General features: G+C 43.0%; 1 protein-coding gene across 7 annotated transcripts in view; it reads right to left on the bottom strand.

Annotated features, from left to right (window-relative positions):
• The window catches only part of CAST (calpastatin), a 98,814-nt gene that overhangs the window by 38,523 nt on the left and 43,792 nt on the right, over positions 1-16,499 (bottom strand). For 5 of the 7 annotated variants that reach the window (XM_089779317.1, XM_089779316.1, XM_075932101.2 and 2 more), the window contains 2 exons: positions 6,337-6,396; positions 2,895-2,960 (listed from right to left, as the gene is read on the bottom strand). In XM_089779317.1, coding sequence (XP_089635443.1) covers positions 2,895-2,960; positions 6,337-6,396 — 126 coding nt within the window. The remainder of the gene's footprint in view (positions 1-2,894; positions 2,961-6,336; positions 6,397-16,499) is intronic. The other 2 variants (XM_014571325.4, XM_006118683.5) reach the window with 1 other exon arrangement.

Genomic DNA, 16,499 nt, shown 5'->3' on the forward strand with positions numbered 1-16,499 from the left:
GAACAACAGATCAAAACAGATTAGTTCTTTTTAATGATGACTATCTTATGTTTTAAAATATACTGCCTATTTTACACACACAAACACTCAAATATATTTGAATTAAAAATAAATAATGCCCTCATCCTCCAGTTTACCACACATGGGCACAGGACCCTCTTCATGCATTAAGTTACCAGAGCAGGGCCAAAACATAGAGGATAAATACTCACACACAGGCACATATATGATTTACATATACCATTTTACTTGGGCCATGAAATAAGAGAAATGAGCAAAGATAACCAATAATTCCAGTTTCCCAAACTGAAGGGTTTTTTAGCCACATCAAAATGATATTTCTATTAATCATCTAAATGCAAAGTACAGAAAGTATAATCACTGTCTTGTGTATGCAAGGTTATGAATTCCTACAAACAAATAAAGCAGTGTGGTTATTATTAGAAAAGTTACTGAAGACAGAAGCTTCTAATCATATCTGGTTACTCTACTGAGACCACGTCTACATCAGGTGAGCTTTGCCAGTATAGATATATTGGTGTACTATCCTGGCAAAACACTCCCAGTGTGGACACAGCTATACTAGCATAACTGTGCTTTTGTAGACATAGCTTATTCATCTCCCCAAGCAAAATAAGGCTATGTCTGCATTTAAACCACTAAGCACAAGCAATTATTACAGTGATGAGCGGGGCTCTTCCATTGCTATAATAAATTCACCTCCCAGAGCGGCAGTACCTAAGTCAATGGATAAATTCTTCTGTCAATCTACTATCATCTACACAAGGACTTAGATCATCATAACTATGTTCGTCTGTGGTGTGTATTTTTCTTCACACCTATGAGTAACAAAGCTAGGTCAATCTAATTTTCTAGAATAAACTAGCCAGAGATATATCAGTAAAAGTGCACTTTTGCCAGAAAAGCAGCATTTACCCTTAGGTATTCTGCCAGCACAGCTATGTCCATCACATATGTCTGGGTATGTCTTCACTACCACCCTAGTTCAAATTAGGGTGGTTAATGTAGGCAACCGGAGTTGCAAATGAAGCCCGGGATTTGAATTTCCTGGGCTTCATTTGCATATTGCCGGGCGCCACCATTTTTAAATGTCCGCTAGTTCGGACTCCGTGCCCGCGGCTACACGCGGCACGAACTAGGTAGTTCGGACTAGGCTTCCTATTCTGAACTACTGGTACACCTCGTTCCACGAAGAGTAACGGTAGTTCGGAATAGGAAGCCTAATCCGAACTACCTAGTTCGTGCCGCGTGTAGCCACCGGGCACGGAGTCCGAACTAGCGGACATTTAAAAATGGCAGCGCCCGGCAATATGCAAATGAAGCCCGGGAAATTCAAATCCCGGGCTTCATTTGCAACTCGGGTTGCCTACATTAACCACCCTAGTTCGAACTAGGGTGGTAGTGTAGACATACCCTCTCTGAGCAGCATTACTCTGCAATGGTTTGCCATGTAGTTGATATGGCCTGATTTTATTATTATTTTTAGGGGTTTTACTGTACTTCTGCAAAGTTAACACAGCTATTGGAGAGTTAGCTGGAGATTTCAGAGAATCATGTATAGTTAACAGCTTTCTTTCTAAGTTTTAGCTGCATAAATACTGAGTGAAAGCATGGCTCCAGTGACCGTATGGAAAGTTGATTTTTACATCTGAAGCTAAACTTCAGACTATCACTTAGAAAACAGGTATTTTTACTTGTAAGGCAGGCACTTTTAGAGTCAGAGAAACTAATAAGGAAATATCTTCAGAGTCTTCTACAATAGAACCACATTTAAAATAAAGCAATGGATATAACCACTTGACTTATCTCAATGTGCAATTTGTCTACTGTAATTTTGTAAGCTTTCTTCCTTTACTTCAGAGTCATTATAAACCATTTAGTGGAATTTGTTTTACATGCATTAGTTGATCCCTCTGTGAAGTTTACTAAACAGTCTATTAATAATGTGCAACAATTAATAAATATATATCTATATGAACCTATGTACTGATTCACAATAGATATACATGTGAAATTCTGAGGTTGTGTGTGCATGTGCAAAGATTCTGAAGCTGAAGATTAAGGTATATAGCACCACATCATAATGTATTCAGTAAATAATAATGCAAATTACAGAAAGCAGGGAATACTTTTGAGGTAATGAGTGAAATTCCTTGTACTCCACACCGAAAATAAATTACTTCACCTCATAGACCACACATTTTAAACGTACTGATACTTTCTAGACTTTCCACATACTTTAAAATTGATCAAGAAGCTTTGTTTCTCAGGTGCAGTCACAGTTTGTATGCATGCATTTGCACACTACAGTTCATCCTCTACAAGGAATCCTCTGGGGATCCAAGCCATTTGTTTGTTATAGCCAGTGGGTTCAAGACCCCCTACTGCTGGGGTCTATGTAGTAGGTATATACCATGCATACTTTTATATATATATGCATACAAAGACACGTACATATTCTGATACACACACTTAACACAATCAGTCAAGTAAATCATCTATTAAAACAAACATCCTAATCTGCCAGCTCTTCTGGTCCAAGAACATTATATATCTGTGCAGAGATGAAGCTAGAAATTTTGTTCTAATGTTACTACATTATGAATTAAAACAACAGATGTTTGCCATGAGCTGCCTTTAGCTGAAGTTTGGCACAAAAAGGAAATGCAACAGACAAAGTGTTTGTTTGTGACAATTGCTCTCTAAGGTGTGTTGGGCCCATAAGGAAGACTACGGTATGAATAAGCATGATAAATGAAAAACTGAAACAGAAGATTATTAGTTCATGCTTCAGGGGGTAAGTGCTACATGGTGAAAACATGCTGCTGCTGCTGCTGTGACTGCAGACAGAGTGACAGTCAATTGTGCATCACCTGAACCTTGTTTCTCTTCCTGCTGCGAGACTGCTGTCCGCTGGTCTGGCTATGGCTTGAAGTAGCCTGGTATTAAAGTACAAATTCAGGGATTTTCTTAAATACATTTCCCAAGAAACAGAGACTTGCAGGAAAGATGTGATACAAGTATTTTGCTACCATTTATAATTGTAAATGAAAATAGCTGGACAGACTGCAAGAGTTATTTGTTACTGAGAGTTAAATTCAAATTTACGTGCTGCTCACTTTACCAATACTTTTATTAGTAACCACATGTGACTATTTTCTTATAGTGCAAGTAGTGCTTTCTCTGAATTTAGTGGTACATTTACTGGATGGTTTTTGTTTTACATTTTTTGGGGAGGAGACAATGTTAATTTTACAAAAATACATTAAACAGACTTGTTCACAGGACAAACGGCATCAGATCGGTAATAGTAGGAAATAAAATCTGTAACCAGGTGTGTTTTTGTTTGTAAATGAAACTGAACCTCTTCCTGTCTGTTTAGACCTTACAAGAGGGTAAACAAACAAACAATCAGGATCTTGCTTTCAGAGTTCATCAAGGAGATGGACAGGCAAAGTGAAAGAACAGTGAGAGGTACCCAGTCTTGTAGGAAGGGGGAGAGGAACTGTAATTGGAGGCTAGCTTTATTTGTCATTCAACAAAGAAGTTACATTTCAAAATAGGTACACTTGAAGATGTAAAGAAGCTTTCCAGGATCTGAAGGACAACTCCTCTTTGGTTGTGTTTATTTAAGTTTATACACCTTCATGGCATTCCCTCTTCAGACTTATTTTATTGGCAGCTAGGTTTCTGCTGATCAGAGGTATGATTCATGATGGGTCCCCAAATATGCATTCAAAGTAGGACCACTAAAATAAAACTGCCCTCCTTCCTAAGCTCTGCTCATCCCCCCGCAGCACTTCCATCACCCAACCCGCTCACCTCTTCCCTCCACAGCACCCTCACTGCTCTCTTTCTCCCCTCCCCATTTCAATCAACCAACCGGCCACCTGCACACAAAGCCTTGAGGTTCATACATGGTAACCCCATGAAGCATCAACCCTTAGCCCTGCTATAGCTGCAGTGGCTCCCACCTGCACAGGGCAAAGCTGATCATACTTTCAGGGAAGGAGATCAGACATTCAGCTTTGAAGGCAAAAAAGGAGCAGGAATGGGTCTTTACAGTTCAGGGGCAAGGGAAAAGATAGAAGAGAACAGAAATGAGAAATAGGCCTCTGAAGAGCAGAGGCAAGGGCACAGACACCAATTGAGAAGCAGATCACTGGGAATGGGGTCCCGACTAGAAGGAGGCCCTTACGAACAGGAAATAACAGTTGACATTCAAGGAGCTCTATTCCCGAGAAACTCTGTTTCCTTCCAAGGAGATTCCTCTGGATGCCCCAATTCCCCTTCAAGGAGGAAATATGAACTATATATGAGCTATTAAAAGGCAAGGAAAAGCAGCATCACTTCTACCTTTGTAATGGCAGGCCAGTAATTTTCTGCAGGACTCCATGCTCAAGAGTCCCCAAGTGTTGCAGGGCAGGACTTCATGGCCCTTTACCATAGGTAAGGTTTTTTTTCCTGCAAATATGCTTATTTTGGATCTGTTAACAGATGGCCAGCTGGTTGCCATCATGTAGATAATGCCACATCTAAAGAGGACGTTAGGAGTAAGTTTGCTCTTTCATGTGGGTTCATAATTAATCTGTCATCATAAGCAGGGCTTGACAATTAGTGTAATCTACTCACCTGTGGCAAGTAGATTACAAGACAGCACAGCCGTGCAGCATGGTTAGCGCATGCGCAGCATGGTTAGCGCACGCGCAGCATGCCGAACCACACGGCTGGCGAGTAGGGCTTGCCGCCACTTGGCGAGCCCTGATCATAAGCAAACATCTTAAATTAGTGATTGACAAAAACAAATCTCTACATTTATGAGTAGTGATGATTTTGCAGGATTAGATGATATTTTAATAAGTGTCTGTTTTATTGTCAGATATAGTAGCTGGCTCTTGTGGACTGTGTGTGGAGATTAAGATTTCTAAATTAGGCATTTTGACATCCATTATAGCAATGACTGCTAGAAGAACTCAATAAATTTCCTTGAAGAATTACAGCATTGCTCTATTTGAATTGGCACAAGTGGCACAAAGGAAAAAGAAAGATGCTTTTTACCCAGAAGTATTTTGATAATCTCAAGTAGTTGGGGATTTTAGAGATGCTACAGCTTTGAAATTTTAACTTTTACTGTTTATTTGTAGAAGTTTGGCAAATGAAACATCACTTGCTCAATCAGACTACAGAATGATAAATGGATTCTCCCCTAATCCTAACAAATATAAACAGGCTGACAGTGGACTCCACCTCAAAGGGACATGATCAGACTTAGGCCTACCAGTCTGGCATTAGGTTCACATACATATAACATTAGAAAAATCCCTGTCTTACACCACTTTATTGTTCCCTACCTGATCTGGTTTGGAAAGCTGACAAGGTATTTAAATGAGCAAGAACCCTATTCTAGAGTGCAGAATTTTTATAAGTTTCAATATTTTGATCCTTAGCAAGAATATAACACAGGCAGAGAGAAGGAAAATCATCATTATCATACTTTTAATTTTATGATAGTGACCAAAAAGTCCAAATCAGGATTAAGGTCCCTTTCTATAAATACATAAACGAAACAGCTCCTTGTGCTGAGGAGCTTGCAATCTTACTGAAGACACAGTACAAGGTTAGAAGAAAAAAGGAAGGAAGGTAGTAGAAAGGAATGACAGTATAAATAATGAGAACATGTGTTTCACATTCACTAAGTAAGGCCCAAATCCTGGATTAGGACAATTCACATGGGACTATTCACATAAATAAAATTATACCTGTAATAAAGGATTTGCAGGATCAGGAACTAAGTTTATAATTCAGAGTCTCTGAATAAGCTGAAATGCTATATTAGTAATTAATTTAATCCACAGTTGCTGAAGTGCTTTTCATACAAAATACACTATTTTGGAGATGTGGAAATTACGGTACCGAAAAGTGGCTCTATCAAGGTCACTTAGGTTACATCTAGACAGTGGCAATATTTCAGGATACCAGAAGTCTCCCGAAATAGCTATTCTGTGTCTTTAAATGTGCCCGTTATTTCAAAATGGGTGTTATTCCGGCATCCCTTTAACCCTTGTTCCACGAGGGTTAAGGGATGTTTTAGAATAGCGCTTTATTTTGAAATTTGGTACTGTGTAGACAGTGCCAATTTTCTAAATAAGCTATTTCAAAATTACCTCGATATAAGGTACTTATATTACCTCGATATAAGGTAGCTTATTTCGAGGTAAGGGTGCTGTGTAGATGTACTCTTAATGAGTTAGCGATGGAATCTGAAGTAAAATCAAGGTCACAAATCGCAAAGATTCATTCCTTAGGACTTCATACCTTTGTTTCGGTGGGCTTCATATCTGGTGCCTTTGTTGTAACTGTAGAAGGGGGCTGTGTCTGGAAAAAAAATTCAAAACATTACTTCAAAACAATTTCACCTTCACTTAAAACGTTAGACGAGTATCAATACAGATGTTTGTCTTGTGCAAGTATATAGTCTTGACAGAACTCAAGCTAAATAAAAGTCAGGCTGAGGACTGGAGATTAGGCCTATCACATCTATTCTGATTCTCTGTCACGCTGGAGGAGAACATAACCCTAGGCCAGATCTACACTAAAAGGGAAGGCTGAATCAAGATACGCAACTTCAGCTATGTTAATTATGTAGCTGGAATCAACATAATTTTTTTTTTTTTTAGTTTCCCTGCCATCCCCATAATGGGAGGCCAATGGAAGCAAACATTCTCATTGGCTTCCCTTACTCCTGCCTGTGGAAGAGTACCACCTGCCGATGGGGGTGCTCTCTAAGTTTGATTTAGTAAGATTTAACTAGACTCGCTAAATCAAACTCGGGAAGATCAATTGAGACAACAATGATCTTCTGTTTAGTGAAGACATGACCCTACTCTGCTTCTCTGTGAATAGGTAGGGTTCCCAAGATCTACTGTAAAAACAGCCTTTTCTTTGAAGTATGCTGAAAACAGATTTCCAACTGAATATTTGAATATGTAAGAATCCTGCTCTCCAATACTGAAACATAGATGGATACTGAAATGTATATGTTAAAAACAGGATTCTTACACTCTTTAATATGCTTATTCAAAGACGTTCACCCTCTTGGATTTATTAGGCTGCCAAAAAATAACATTTAATATACACTCTTAGATGTACAGACTTTAAGGTCAGAAGCAATCAATATGATTTTCTAGCTTAATTTCCTGTGTAACACATGCCACAGAACTTCATCAACTGGTTCCTTGAATCAGGCCCACATCTTCTAGTTGAGCTACAGCACATTAGAAGATATACCCCAGCTGTAATTAATTCCCTGCTTCCCAGCCTGGACAGAACTAAGGAAGAGCAGGTGATAGTTTAATGGACACCAAAAGGCTGAAAGAGATCAGTCTGGGAGTGGAACCGCAGGTAGGAGGCTAGTACTGCAGGTGAACTAGCCCGGAAACTCAGTGCTCTAACTTGGTGCAGGGGAAGATACACAGAACAGAACCCCAGCAACAGCTGAAAATGGTACTCCAGGAGAACAGGCATGGGAGGTCAAGTACTTTACCCTAAAATCAAAAAGACTAATCAAAGGTATTCCAGAGAGTGGCCTGAACAGAAATCCTTGAAAAGCTGAAGAACCTTCCTTTTTTGTGGGGATTTTTTATCTTGACTTTTGCTATCCTGGAAGAAGTTATGTATATTTGTGGGTCACCTGGAGGGCTAAGTCACATCTCCAGCACAGACCAGTGTATGAAGAACAGAGGAGACAGGAAAGACTGGTAGTGCTACACTCAACCAGCAGAGTGAACTATGTGGCAGCCTGCCACATCTGTGGATTTAGTCACATTTTTCTATTTTAAAAAGTCATTTTTATCTCCCTGTCTGCTGTATAAAACAGCAATTCCCAATGCTGGTCCACGGCCCGAACCACTATCTGCCAGGCAGCAGTGGCTCTGAGGACTGGTGCACACCATCTAGCGCCTCCCCTCCTGCCATGTCTGTTGGGAGAGGTGTGTCCTGCCATACCTCTCAGCCAACCAGCGCCGGATGGGGCAGGGTCTCCTCCCAGACGTGGAAGAGATGTTCACTGCGCGGTGGGAGGGCCATGCGGAGCCTGTCATGGCAGCCTAAAAGCAGCCGTGATCTGGTCAGCAGCACTCAGCTATCAGCTGAGAGGCAGCGTACGGCTAAGTGAGGGGGACTGGTAACATTATATATTCATATTCATTATTTGCATATATGCAAATAAAATGTTACCGGCCTGTCAAAAGTTTGTGAATGGGTTTTCTGGTCCTCAGTATAAATAAGGTTGGGAACCATGGATATAGAAGTCTCACAACGAAAAGGAAACATTGTACAAGATCAACAGTGAAGCTGTTTATAACAAAGTTTCATAAACAAACTGAATAAGTCTAGGATTCTTACATATTATTACATGTAAAAATTTGTGGGAAAATATATTTCTGCCAGAAATGTAACTTGAATGAATAGTGTCACTTTTGTTAAAAAAAACAGTGGAGCTTTGCTGCATAATTAACTGTTACTAGCAGGATTGTACTCCTCTCCTTGTATGGACCTCATACAAGGTCCATCCTTGTATGGACCTCAGCCCTCAGGGAGTTCCCCTCTACTGGACTCAGATGGTGCAACTCTCATTACTGAGAAGGCTCTGATTTTACAGCGTTGGGCTGAGCACTTCCAATCCGTACTGAACCGCCCATCTTCCATCAATAACGAGGCGATTGATAGAATGCCCCAGGCGGATATCAACCACAGCCTGGATGTCTCACCATCAGAGACTGAAACCTTACAGGCCATCAGCCAGCTGTCCAGTGGCAAGGCCCCAGGATCTGATGCGATTCCAGCGGAAGTCTATAAGGGTGGTGGTGCAGTGCTTGTCAACAAACTCACTCAGCTGTTCCAGTCCTTCTGGAATCAAGGATCTATTCCTCAGGAACTGAAAGACGCGTCTATCGTACACCTTTACAAGAGGAAAGGAAATCGACAAGTTTGCGATAATCATAGAGGAATATCACTGCTTTCCATCGCAGGTAAGATCCTTGCACGAGTGTTGCTGAATCGTCTGATTAACCACCTGGAACAGGGTTTATTACCCGAGACACAGTGCGGCTTCCGCAAAGAGCGTGGCACGGTGGATATGATCTTCGCAGCCCGACAGCTTCAAGAGAAGTGTCAAGAGCAGAATCGTGAACTGTACACCACCTTCGTGGATCTCACCAAGGCTTTTGACACTGTCAGTCGCGAAGGTCTGTGGCGCATCATGTCGAAGTTTGGGTGCCCTGACAGATTCATCTTGATGGTACGTCAGTTCCACGACGGCATGACGGCTCGTGTTTTGGATGATGGAGAAGCTTCAGAGGCCTTTCCCGTCACAAACGGCGTCAAGCAAGGGTGTGTGCTGGCACCGACCCTGTTCAGCATAATGTTTTCAGCCATGCTGTCAGACGCCTTTCAGAACAGTTCCTTGGGAATCAGACTGAGATACAGGACCGATGGGAAATTGTTTAACCTGCGAAGACTCCAGGCTGTCACCAAGATAAAAGAGACTGTGTTATGAGATCTCCTTTTTGCTGATGACTGCGCCCTGAATGCTGGATCAGAGCAGGAAATGCAAGCCAGCATGGACAAATTTGCAGCAGCATGCGACAACTTCGGCCTTCTCATCAACACAAAGAAAACCGAAGTGATGCACCAGCCAGCTCCAAAAGCTCAGCATCAAGTGCCCACCATCACAGTGAAGGGACAAAAGCTGCAAGCAGTGGACCAATTTACATATCTTGGCAGCACCCTCTCCCGCTCAGTGACAATTGACATCGAGGTCAACTGCAGAGTCGCCAAGGCAAGCTCTGTGTTCGGCAGACTGTTGACCAAAGTGTGGGACCGCCGTGGAATAAGCCTTGCTACAAAGCTTAAAGTCTATCGAGCAGTAGTGTTAACTACCCTGATGTACGCCAGTGAGACTTGGACTGTATACAGGAGGCACGCTAGGCAACTGAACCACTTCCACACGATTTGCCTCCGCAGACTTCTGAGGATCCGGTGGCAGGATAAGGTGCCAGACGCAGAAGTCCTTTCTAGAGCAGGTCTGCCGTCAGTTTACACCCTGCTGATGAAAGCTCAGACACGCTGGGCAGGCCATGTTGCAAGGATGCCAGATCATCGCATCCCTAAACAGCTCTTCTATGGTGAGCTGTTTCAAGGGAAGCGATCGCATGGGGGACAAAAGAAGCGATACAAAGATACGCTTAAAGCCTCTCTCAAGTCCCTGGATATTGACACCACCTCCTGGGAGATCCTGGCACAAGACCGATCAACATGGCACACGCTGATCTACCAAGGCTGTCAAACATCTGAAGCCAGAAGGACAACCATAGCACAAGAGAAGCGAGCACTCCGTAAAGCCAGAGGTGCAAAAGCTGCAACAGTGGTGCCCACACATGTCTGCCCGACCTGTGGTAGAACATTCCGTGCCCGTATCGGCCTTATCAGCCATTTGCGGACACACCATGAACAGTCCATAACCTGTTAGATGTCAAGGTCCTCTTCGAATACGATGGACGAACAACAACAACTCCTCTCCTATTCTTGTATCCTGGACATATTTGTATAGGTTGTACCTCCTTTAACCAGGACTCTCACAGATTCCAAGAATAGAATGGTCAGGCCGTTGGGCAGGAAGGCAGAAACTCAGCTGGAAGCCACATGTTTCTGGGGGGCGACAGACACGGAGGGGCGGGCGGCGCAGTGGAACATCCTCCTCCTGTGGCCGGGAGGTAGCAGGGGTCAGCAGCAGCAACAGAGATCCAGCCCTGGCCACAGAGCTCAGGGTCCATCAGCGGCAGCTAGGGAGCTCCAGCCTGGGAAGCCACTAACAGGCAGGCAGGCAGGGGGCAGGAGTTCAGCACAGGCTATGATGGGGCAGCCTCCCTTGGTCTGGCAAATCCCCACGTTCCAGTTCAGTCAAATCCCAAGAGTGCTGGACAAGGGAGGTCCAACCTGTAACAGGTTTACTTTCTTCAGATATACTTGGGATACAACTGACCCTCAACCATAGATGCATTCTGCATACCGTATGTAAATAAATCCATTTTTCTCTCCAGAAGAGTGGATGCAATACAAAAATGGAAAAGTAAAGGCATATTCTGAAAACAAAAGGCATCATAATCCATAAAGGGTTTGTACATAAAGGGTGGAAACAAATAGTTCTTTTGACAACCTCTTCTATCCTTCCCAGGTAATAGCTAAAACTCCAGGGGATAAAATCTCTATATCTTTTTTACAACACAATACCCTCAGACAGAAGCAGATTACACACATAAAGTCATCTGAGTTCTTGCTAGATGACTAATGATTATCTGTGCCTCCCCTTCTCATAGTATCCACCCACACTGTCATGCAATAATGACACACACTGACACAAATTAGCACATCACTCCAAACACGTAATAGTACATCACCATACTTCTGAAGTCACATTTTTCTCACCTATACTACACTGACAAAATAGATGAAATATATGCATTAAGAAGTATTCACAACTTCCTCATTTAAGCACTATGCATACACATAGCATTGCAATTTGTGCCAATAGCTGACAATGCATTCAAGTGCCTTTTCCGAAGGCAGTCTGTTTAATGTGACTACTCCAAACAAAAGCTACAGTTTCCATCTCTTGCCAAAACACCTCATAGAACAGTTTCACTTAGTATTAGGGATGTCTGTTCTTAAATTACGACAGAGATGAAGGGGTTAAGAAGAACTGTCCTGGTGGGTCAACTATTATGTGGATCTACTCGCCATTCTCCCTGAAAGGACTCAAGTATGGTTGGTGTGAAAACAAAGGATGTTAAACTGCAATTATCTGGCTAATTGTGTAGTTGATACAATTTGTATCAACTACACGATTAGTTGATAAGGGGGCCCTCCACAGAGCTGCAACAGGAGCCAGCTAGAGCCAGGACCGAGCAGTTCTGGCTTGTGCCAGCTCTGGACCGCTGTCGCTCTGCACTTTAAATGTAGAGGTGCAGCGTCCCAGACCAGCGTGAGTCAGCAGAGCAGTCCCTGCCCGTGTTCAGCCAGGGCCACCACGAACAGGGGCTGGTTGGTGGCAGCAGCCTCCCCATCCCCACCACCTCATAAAGGCAATGGGGATTGGGGGGAAAGCATCACCATGGAGAGCTCAACTCCCCAGAGTTCAAGGACTTCAACTGCCTCAGGCCCTTCCCTTGAATGAGCATCATAAGGCAGAGAAGGGAGATATTTTGCCTTCCCAAACAATTAGCTTCTCTAATCTTCTCCATCCATGTGTGGAATACATTTTGCAATGTGCACTGAGGCATGTGTGAATGTACACCACCAAGAGAAACAAAAACCTAGCTGTGAGTGCTCTGCTAATCAGCTAGGCAGCACTGGAATTTCTCCTGAATGGCCATACAAGCACCCAGCTTACAGGGAATAGTGCTCACAATGAAGGATGCTAAGGACTAGTCAACTATCCGATAACCAAGTGCTTATCGGATAGTCAGTCAACTAACTGGATTTCCCTCACCCCCCTTGCTGCCTCTATCAGAGGCAGTGAAGTGGGTGAAAGAAGGAGTACTTCAAAGCAGGAGCACCGCATAGAACCCGGAATCAGCTGTGTAGCACTGCCCCTTTGAAACACTTAGGCAGCGGTTCAAGGTGGCAGCGCCACATGGAGCCCGGGGTCAGCTGGGGAATCCCCAGATGATCCTGAGCGCTGCGTGGCATTTCCATGGAACCCGGGATCAGCTGGGGAGTCCCCAACTGGTCCTGGGTTCTGGGGACATTTCGCATGGAACCCGTGGTCAGCTGGGGAGTCCCCAGTTGATCCCAGGTTCTGCTGAAATGTGGCATGTAGCCTGGGATCAGCTGGAGAGTCCCCAGCTGAGCCCAGTCTCCGTGTGGCATTTCAAATTAGCAGCACAGCATGGAGCCCGGAGTCAGCCCAGGCTCCATGCTGCGCTCTGCCTTGAAATGCAGAAGAGTCCCCACTGGGGAATCTTGTACACTTCAAAGTTGGCACGCCCGCGTGCAGCCCAACGTCAGCAGGACTTCCCGCAGGCCCCGGGCTGCAGGCAGAAGTGCCTATTGACTAGTCGAGTAGTCAATGGAAATTCTATCGCCTACTCGACTAGTAAAATAACCAACAGTTAACATCCCTACTTCCAATCTTTGTATCACACAAGGGCTTGGCAAAATGTGGTCCTCTATCTGTAAACAAAAGAAAGCATGTTAATAAAAATAGGTAGAAGTGTTATGCTCGTTTGGTATCTGCTACATCATTTATAAAACAAGCTGGCTGTTTAACGAGAGACAATTTTGGACTGTTTCACTTCACTGTTTTTGATGGCTGTGTGTATATCCATGCGAATTAGCCAACTAAATGCTACTTAAAAAAAAACTGTATTATTCATTTACCATAATCTGAGTGAACAGAACAGATCAAGTTTTGTTCTCTAAAGCAACACAGGAATACATGTCAGGCTTAGAGATAAACATTAAAATGTTGCCTAGTAACTAGTACAACAGCTCACTGATTCATGGTTTAAATAGAATCTGGAGAGGTTTTAACGTATTTGGAGGCACACCCTGTTATAGTACGAGAATAATGAGCTCTTGGCCTGTGTCCGATAGGCAACATTAAAAAGATTACATAGTCAAAGATACATGTTTAACACAAAACCGTCACTGTAGTTGTTTCAGAACACTGTTGTTATCACAACTAAACGATAAGCGTTCAAGTGCTTGTTATAGAGTGGAATTCTGACTTCACTTACACCCAGGCAAGGTCACTGATTTTAGAGATTTCTGTTACAACTGTGTATCTGAGGGCAAAATTTGGCCTGGTAGTACTCAAATCTAAAAGTATATTTCATCAGTATTTAAAATGAGTGTTTGCGTATATTTTAATCAGCTCTGTCAGAAGTCTTAAATAGATGACAGCAGTAGCAAAAGTAAAAACAGGTTATATTTTCATAATACTTTCTAAGTGGGTTTCAAAATCTGTCTGCTCCATAAGTCTGTTTGTTCAAGAGCTCTTCCAAAACTGTACGAGCTAGAACCACCAAATTTGGTATGCAGCTTCCTCTTCTTCCAATTTAAAGCCAGGTCAGGGTTTGATTGTGTCAGGAAAACGAGAAGTGACAGGAATGGGACTGTTTTCCCTAACAGGGAAAGGGAGGAAGCACAAAGAGGAGGAATGTGATATTGAGAGGGGCCACAGGGGGCAGTGAGTACAGGGGAGAGCTATACTACAGAGTGACCACAAGAGGTAGCCACACCACCACCACCAGAGTGGCCAGCTGGGGCTTGAACTCACCAATTTGCCTGCCACCAGACTTGGAAGTAGGCCCCCCTTCTCCAAAACCTTTCCCTCTGGCCCTTGGCCACAGTACGGTCGGAGGAGGGGGAAGGAAAGCCCTAACGGCTGAAGAGGGCTGGGGGGATCCCCCACCTTGAGCCTCCCCTCACAACCCAACCTTCACTCACAATTCCAATCTCCTGCCTTGAGACCCTCCTCAACCTCCCACCCATACTCCTTCACCCCCATCCCTCCAGCCTCCTGATGTGCCCTCCCCATCCCCAAGGCCCTGCCCTGACTTCTGCACCTCTTACACTGCCATCCTCCTGCCCTGAAGGACTGAACAATGCTAGGTAAGTCTCTCATACTAGGATAAATCTAGAACTATAGAGAAAGAGGAATTATCTTTGTGCAGAAACTGAACAGAATCCATAATGAGTAAGAGCTATACTGCAGAAAATCAGATCTTGAAATACACTTCAATAGAAGAGTTACAGAAAGCTAAAGAAACTGGCTGCACAAGAAGGTCCCAATTTTTCACTCATAAAAGCAAAAATAATTCAAGTCACGCAGTTGTAAGGGATGACAAAAGAGACAGTGAAATACTAAGTGATGTCTATGGGCAGTGTGCATGCAACAACTGACTGACATTCTAAGGTATAAAAAATTATAAAGGTACTAAACAAGGCAAGTAACATTTCTACATAAAATACAGGCAGTCCCCAGGTTACGTACAAGATAGGGACTGTAGGTTTGTTCTTAAGTTGAATTTGTATGTAAGTCGGAACTGGTACATATTGTAGGGGAAACTCTAGCCAAACATCTCTCCAGAGCTCAGTTTTATTCTCCCACACCTCACTTCCCTCAGTCCTTTATTCTCAAGCTGAGGTGTCTGCTGAGAAAAGCCGCTCTGTGTCTCCCTGGTCTGCTGGTGGGGGGGAGGGGGCGCTAGCTTCGCGTCTCCCTGGTCTGCTGGGGGGGAGTAGCTAGTGCGGGGTTGCCTCACCCCGTTTGTAAGTAGGGATCCGATGTAAGTCGGATCCATGTAACCCAGGGACTGCCTGTAAGAGATTGCTAAAGATATGTAAGAATGTAAAATAATTAGGTCATTATCTGTTGAGAAAGAGTATTATGAATTACTTGGCCATCTTACTTGTTAAATCATTTCAAATCAAATAATGCTAGGTGAAAGCTGCTTAAGGTAAAACATGATTTATCTGGAAGCAGTAGTTTGAGACTGATTTTTTTCTCCTTTCTGACCACGAAGTCCACAACCAAAGTTCGGAAAAGATCACTGATCCATAAATCATTTTTTAAAGTTCTGCTAAAGTTCTTCTAACCCTGTTGTGTGATACCATATCAGACCTTAGTAATCAGAATTATATAATTTCTCTCTCAATTTCTTCTATATGGACTATAACTTTAATAAAATACTACATTTCATGATTTTAGCAGCAAACAGAAGTTCTAGCTGTAGCTTAAATAAACACTACCACATACATAATAGCAGATACACTCAGCATTCAGATGGTATAAAAATAGTTTTTATTCACCTAGTGGTTTGTGAGGTATCACTTGATAAAAATGTGACTGATTTCAAGTGGGGAATAACAAACAAGCTGATTATCAGAAGAATGGGATTTTAAAAATCTCCCATGTCCTACCAAGGTTATCTTTTGTGATACTGTTGAAGTAGTATTCCTGGCATTTCTATTTAAGATTTTAGATATTAAAACTGTCACGGAGTGAAAGGAGGATAGGAGACAATTGATATGGATTTTAAAATCAGGCTGCAACTTTATCTTGTAGATGTCTGGGACTACCAGGCAGAAAGTGTACAGTGCAGGCAAATCCATGTTTACTCAAATCATTATCCGGGGCTACTTTGAGCCCCCCTTCATTTCCATTCAGGTCCCCAGCAGCCCATGGTTTGGAAGGTTAAGGTGGGCTTTGAGAACAGGGCAGGGAGGCGTCAGGGTTTGGCTATCTGCATTACCAATCACAGTAGTCAACTGCTCTTTCCCATTCTGTTCCTTTATCCAGCACCTCCTTTTAAGTGCTTTACCAGGTCATCTACTGGTGCCTAGATGCCTTTCCTATGGAGTACCTGCTCTGGACATCCGCCCCAAAATAAAATGTGATGTATGGCCTACACCTT

This window comes from Pelodiscus sinensis, chromosome 6, assembly GCF_052426305.1.
Source record: "Pelodiscus sinensis isolate ZL-2025 chromosome 6, ASM5242630v1, whole genome shotgun sequence".
Classification (NCBI taxonomy): Eukaryota; Metazoa; Chordata; order Testudines; family Trionychidae; genus Pelodiscus; species Pelodiscus sinensis.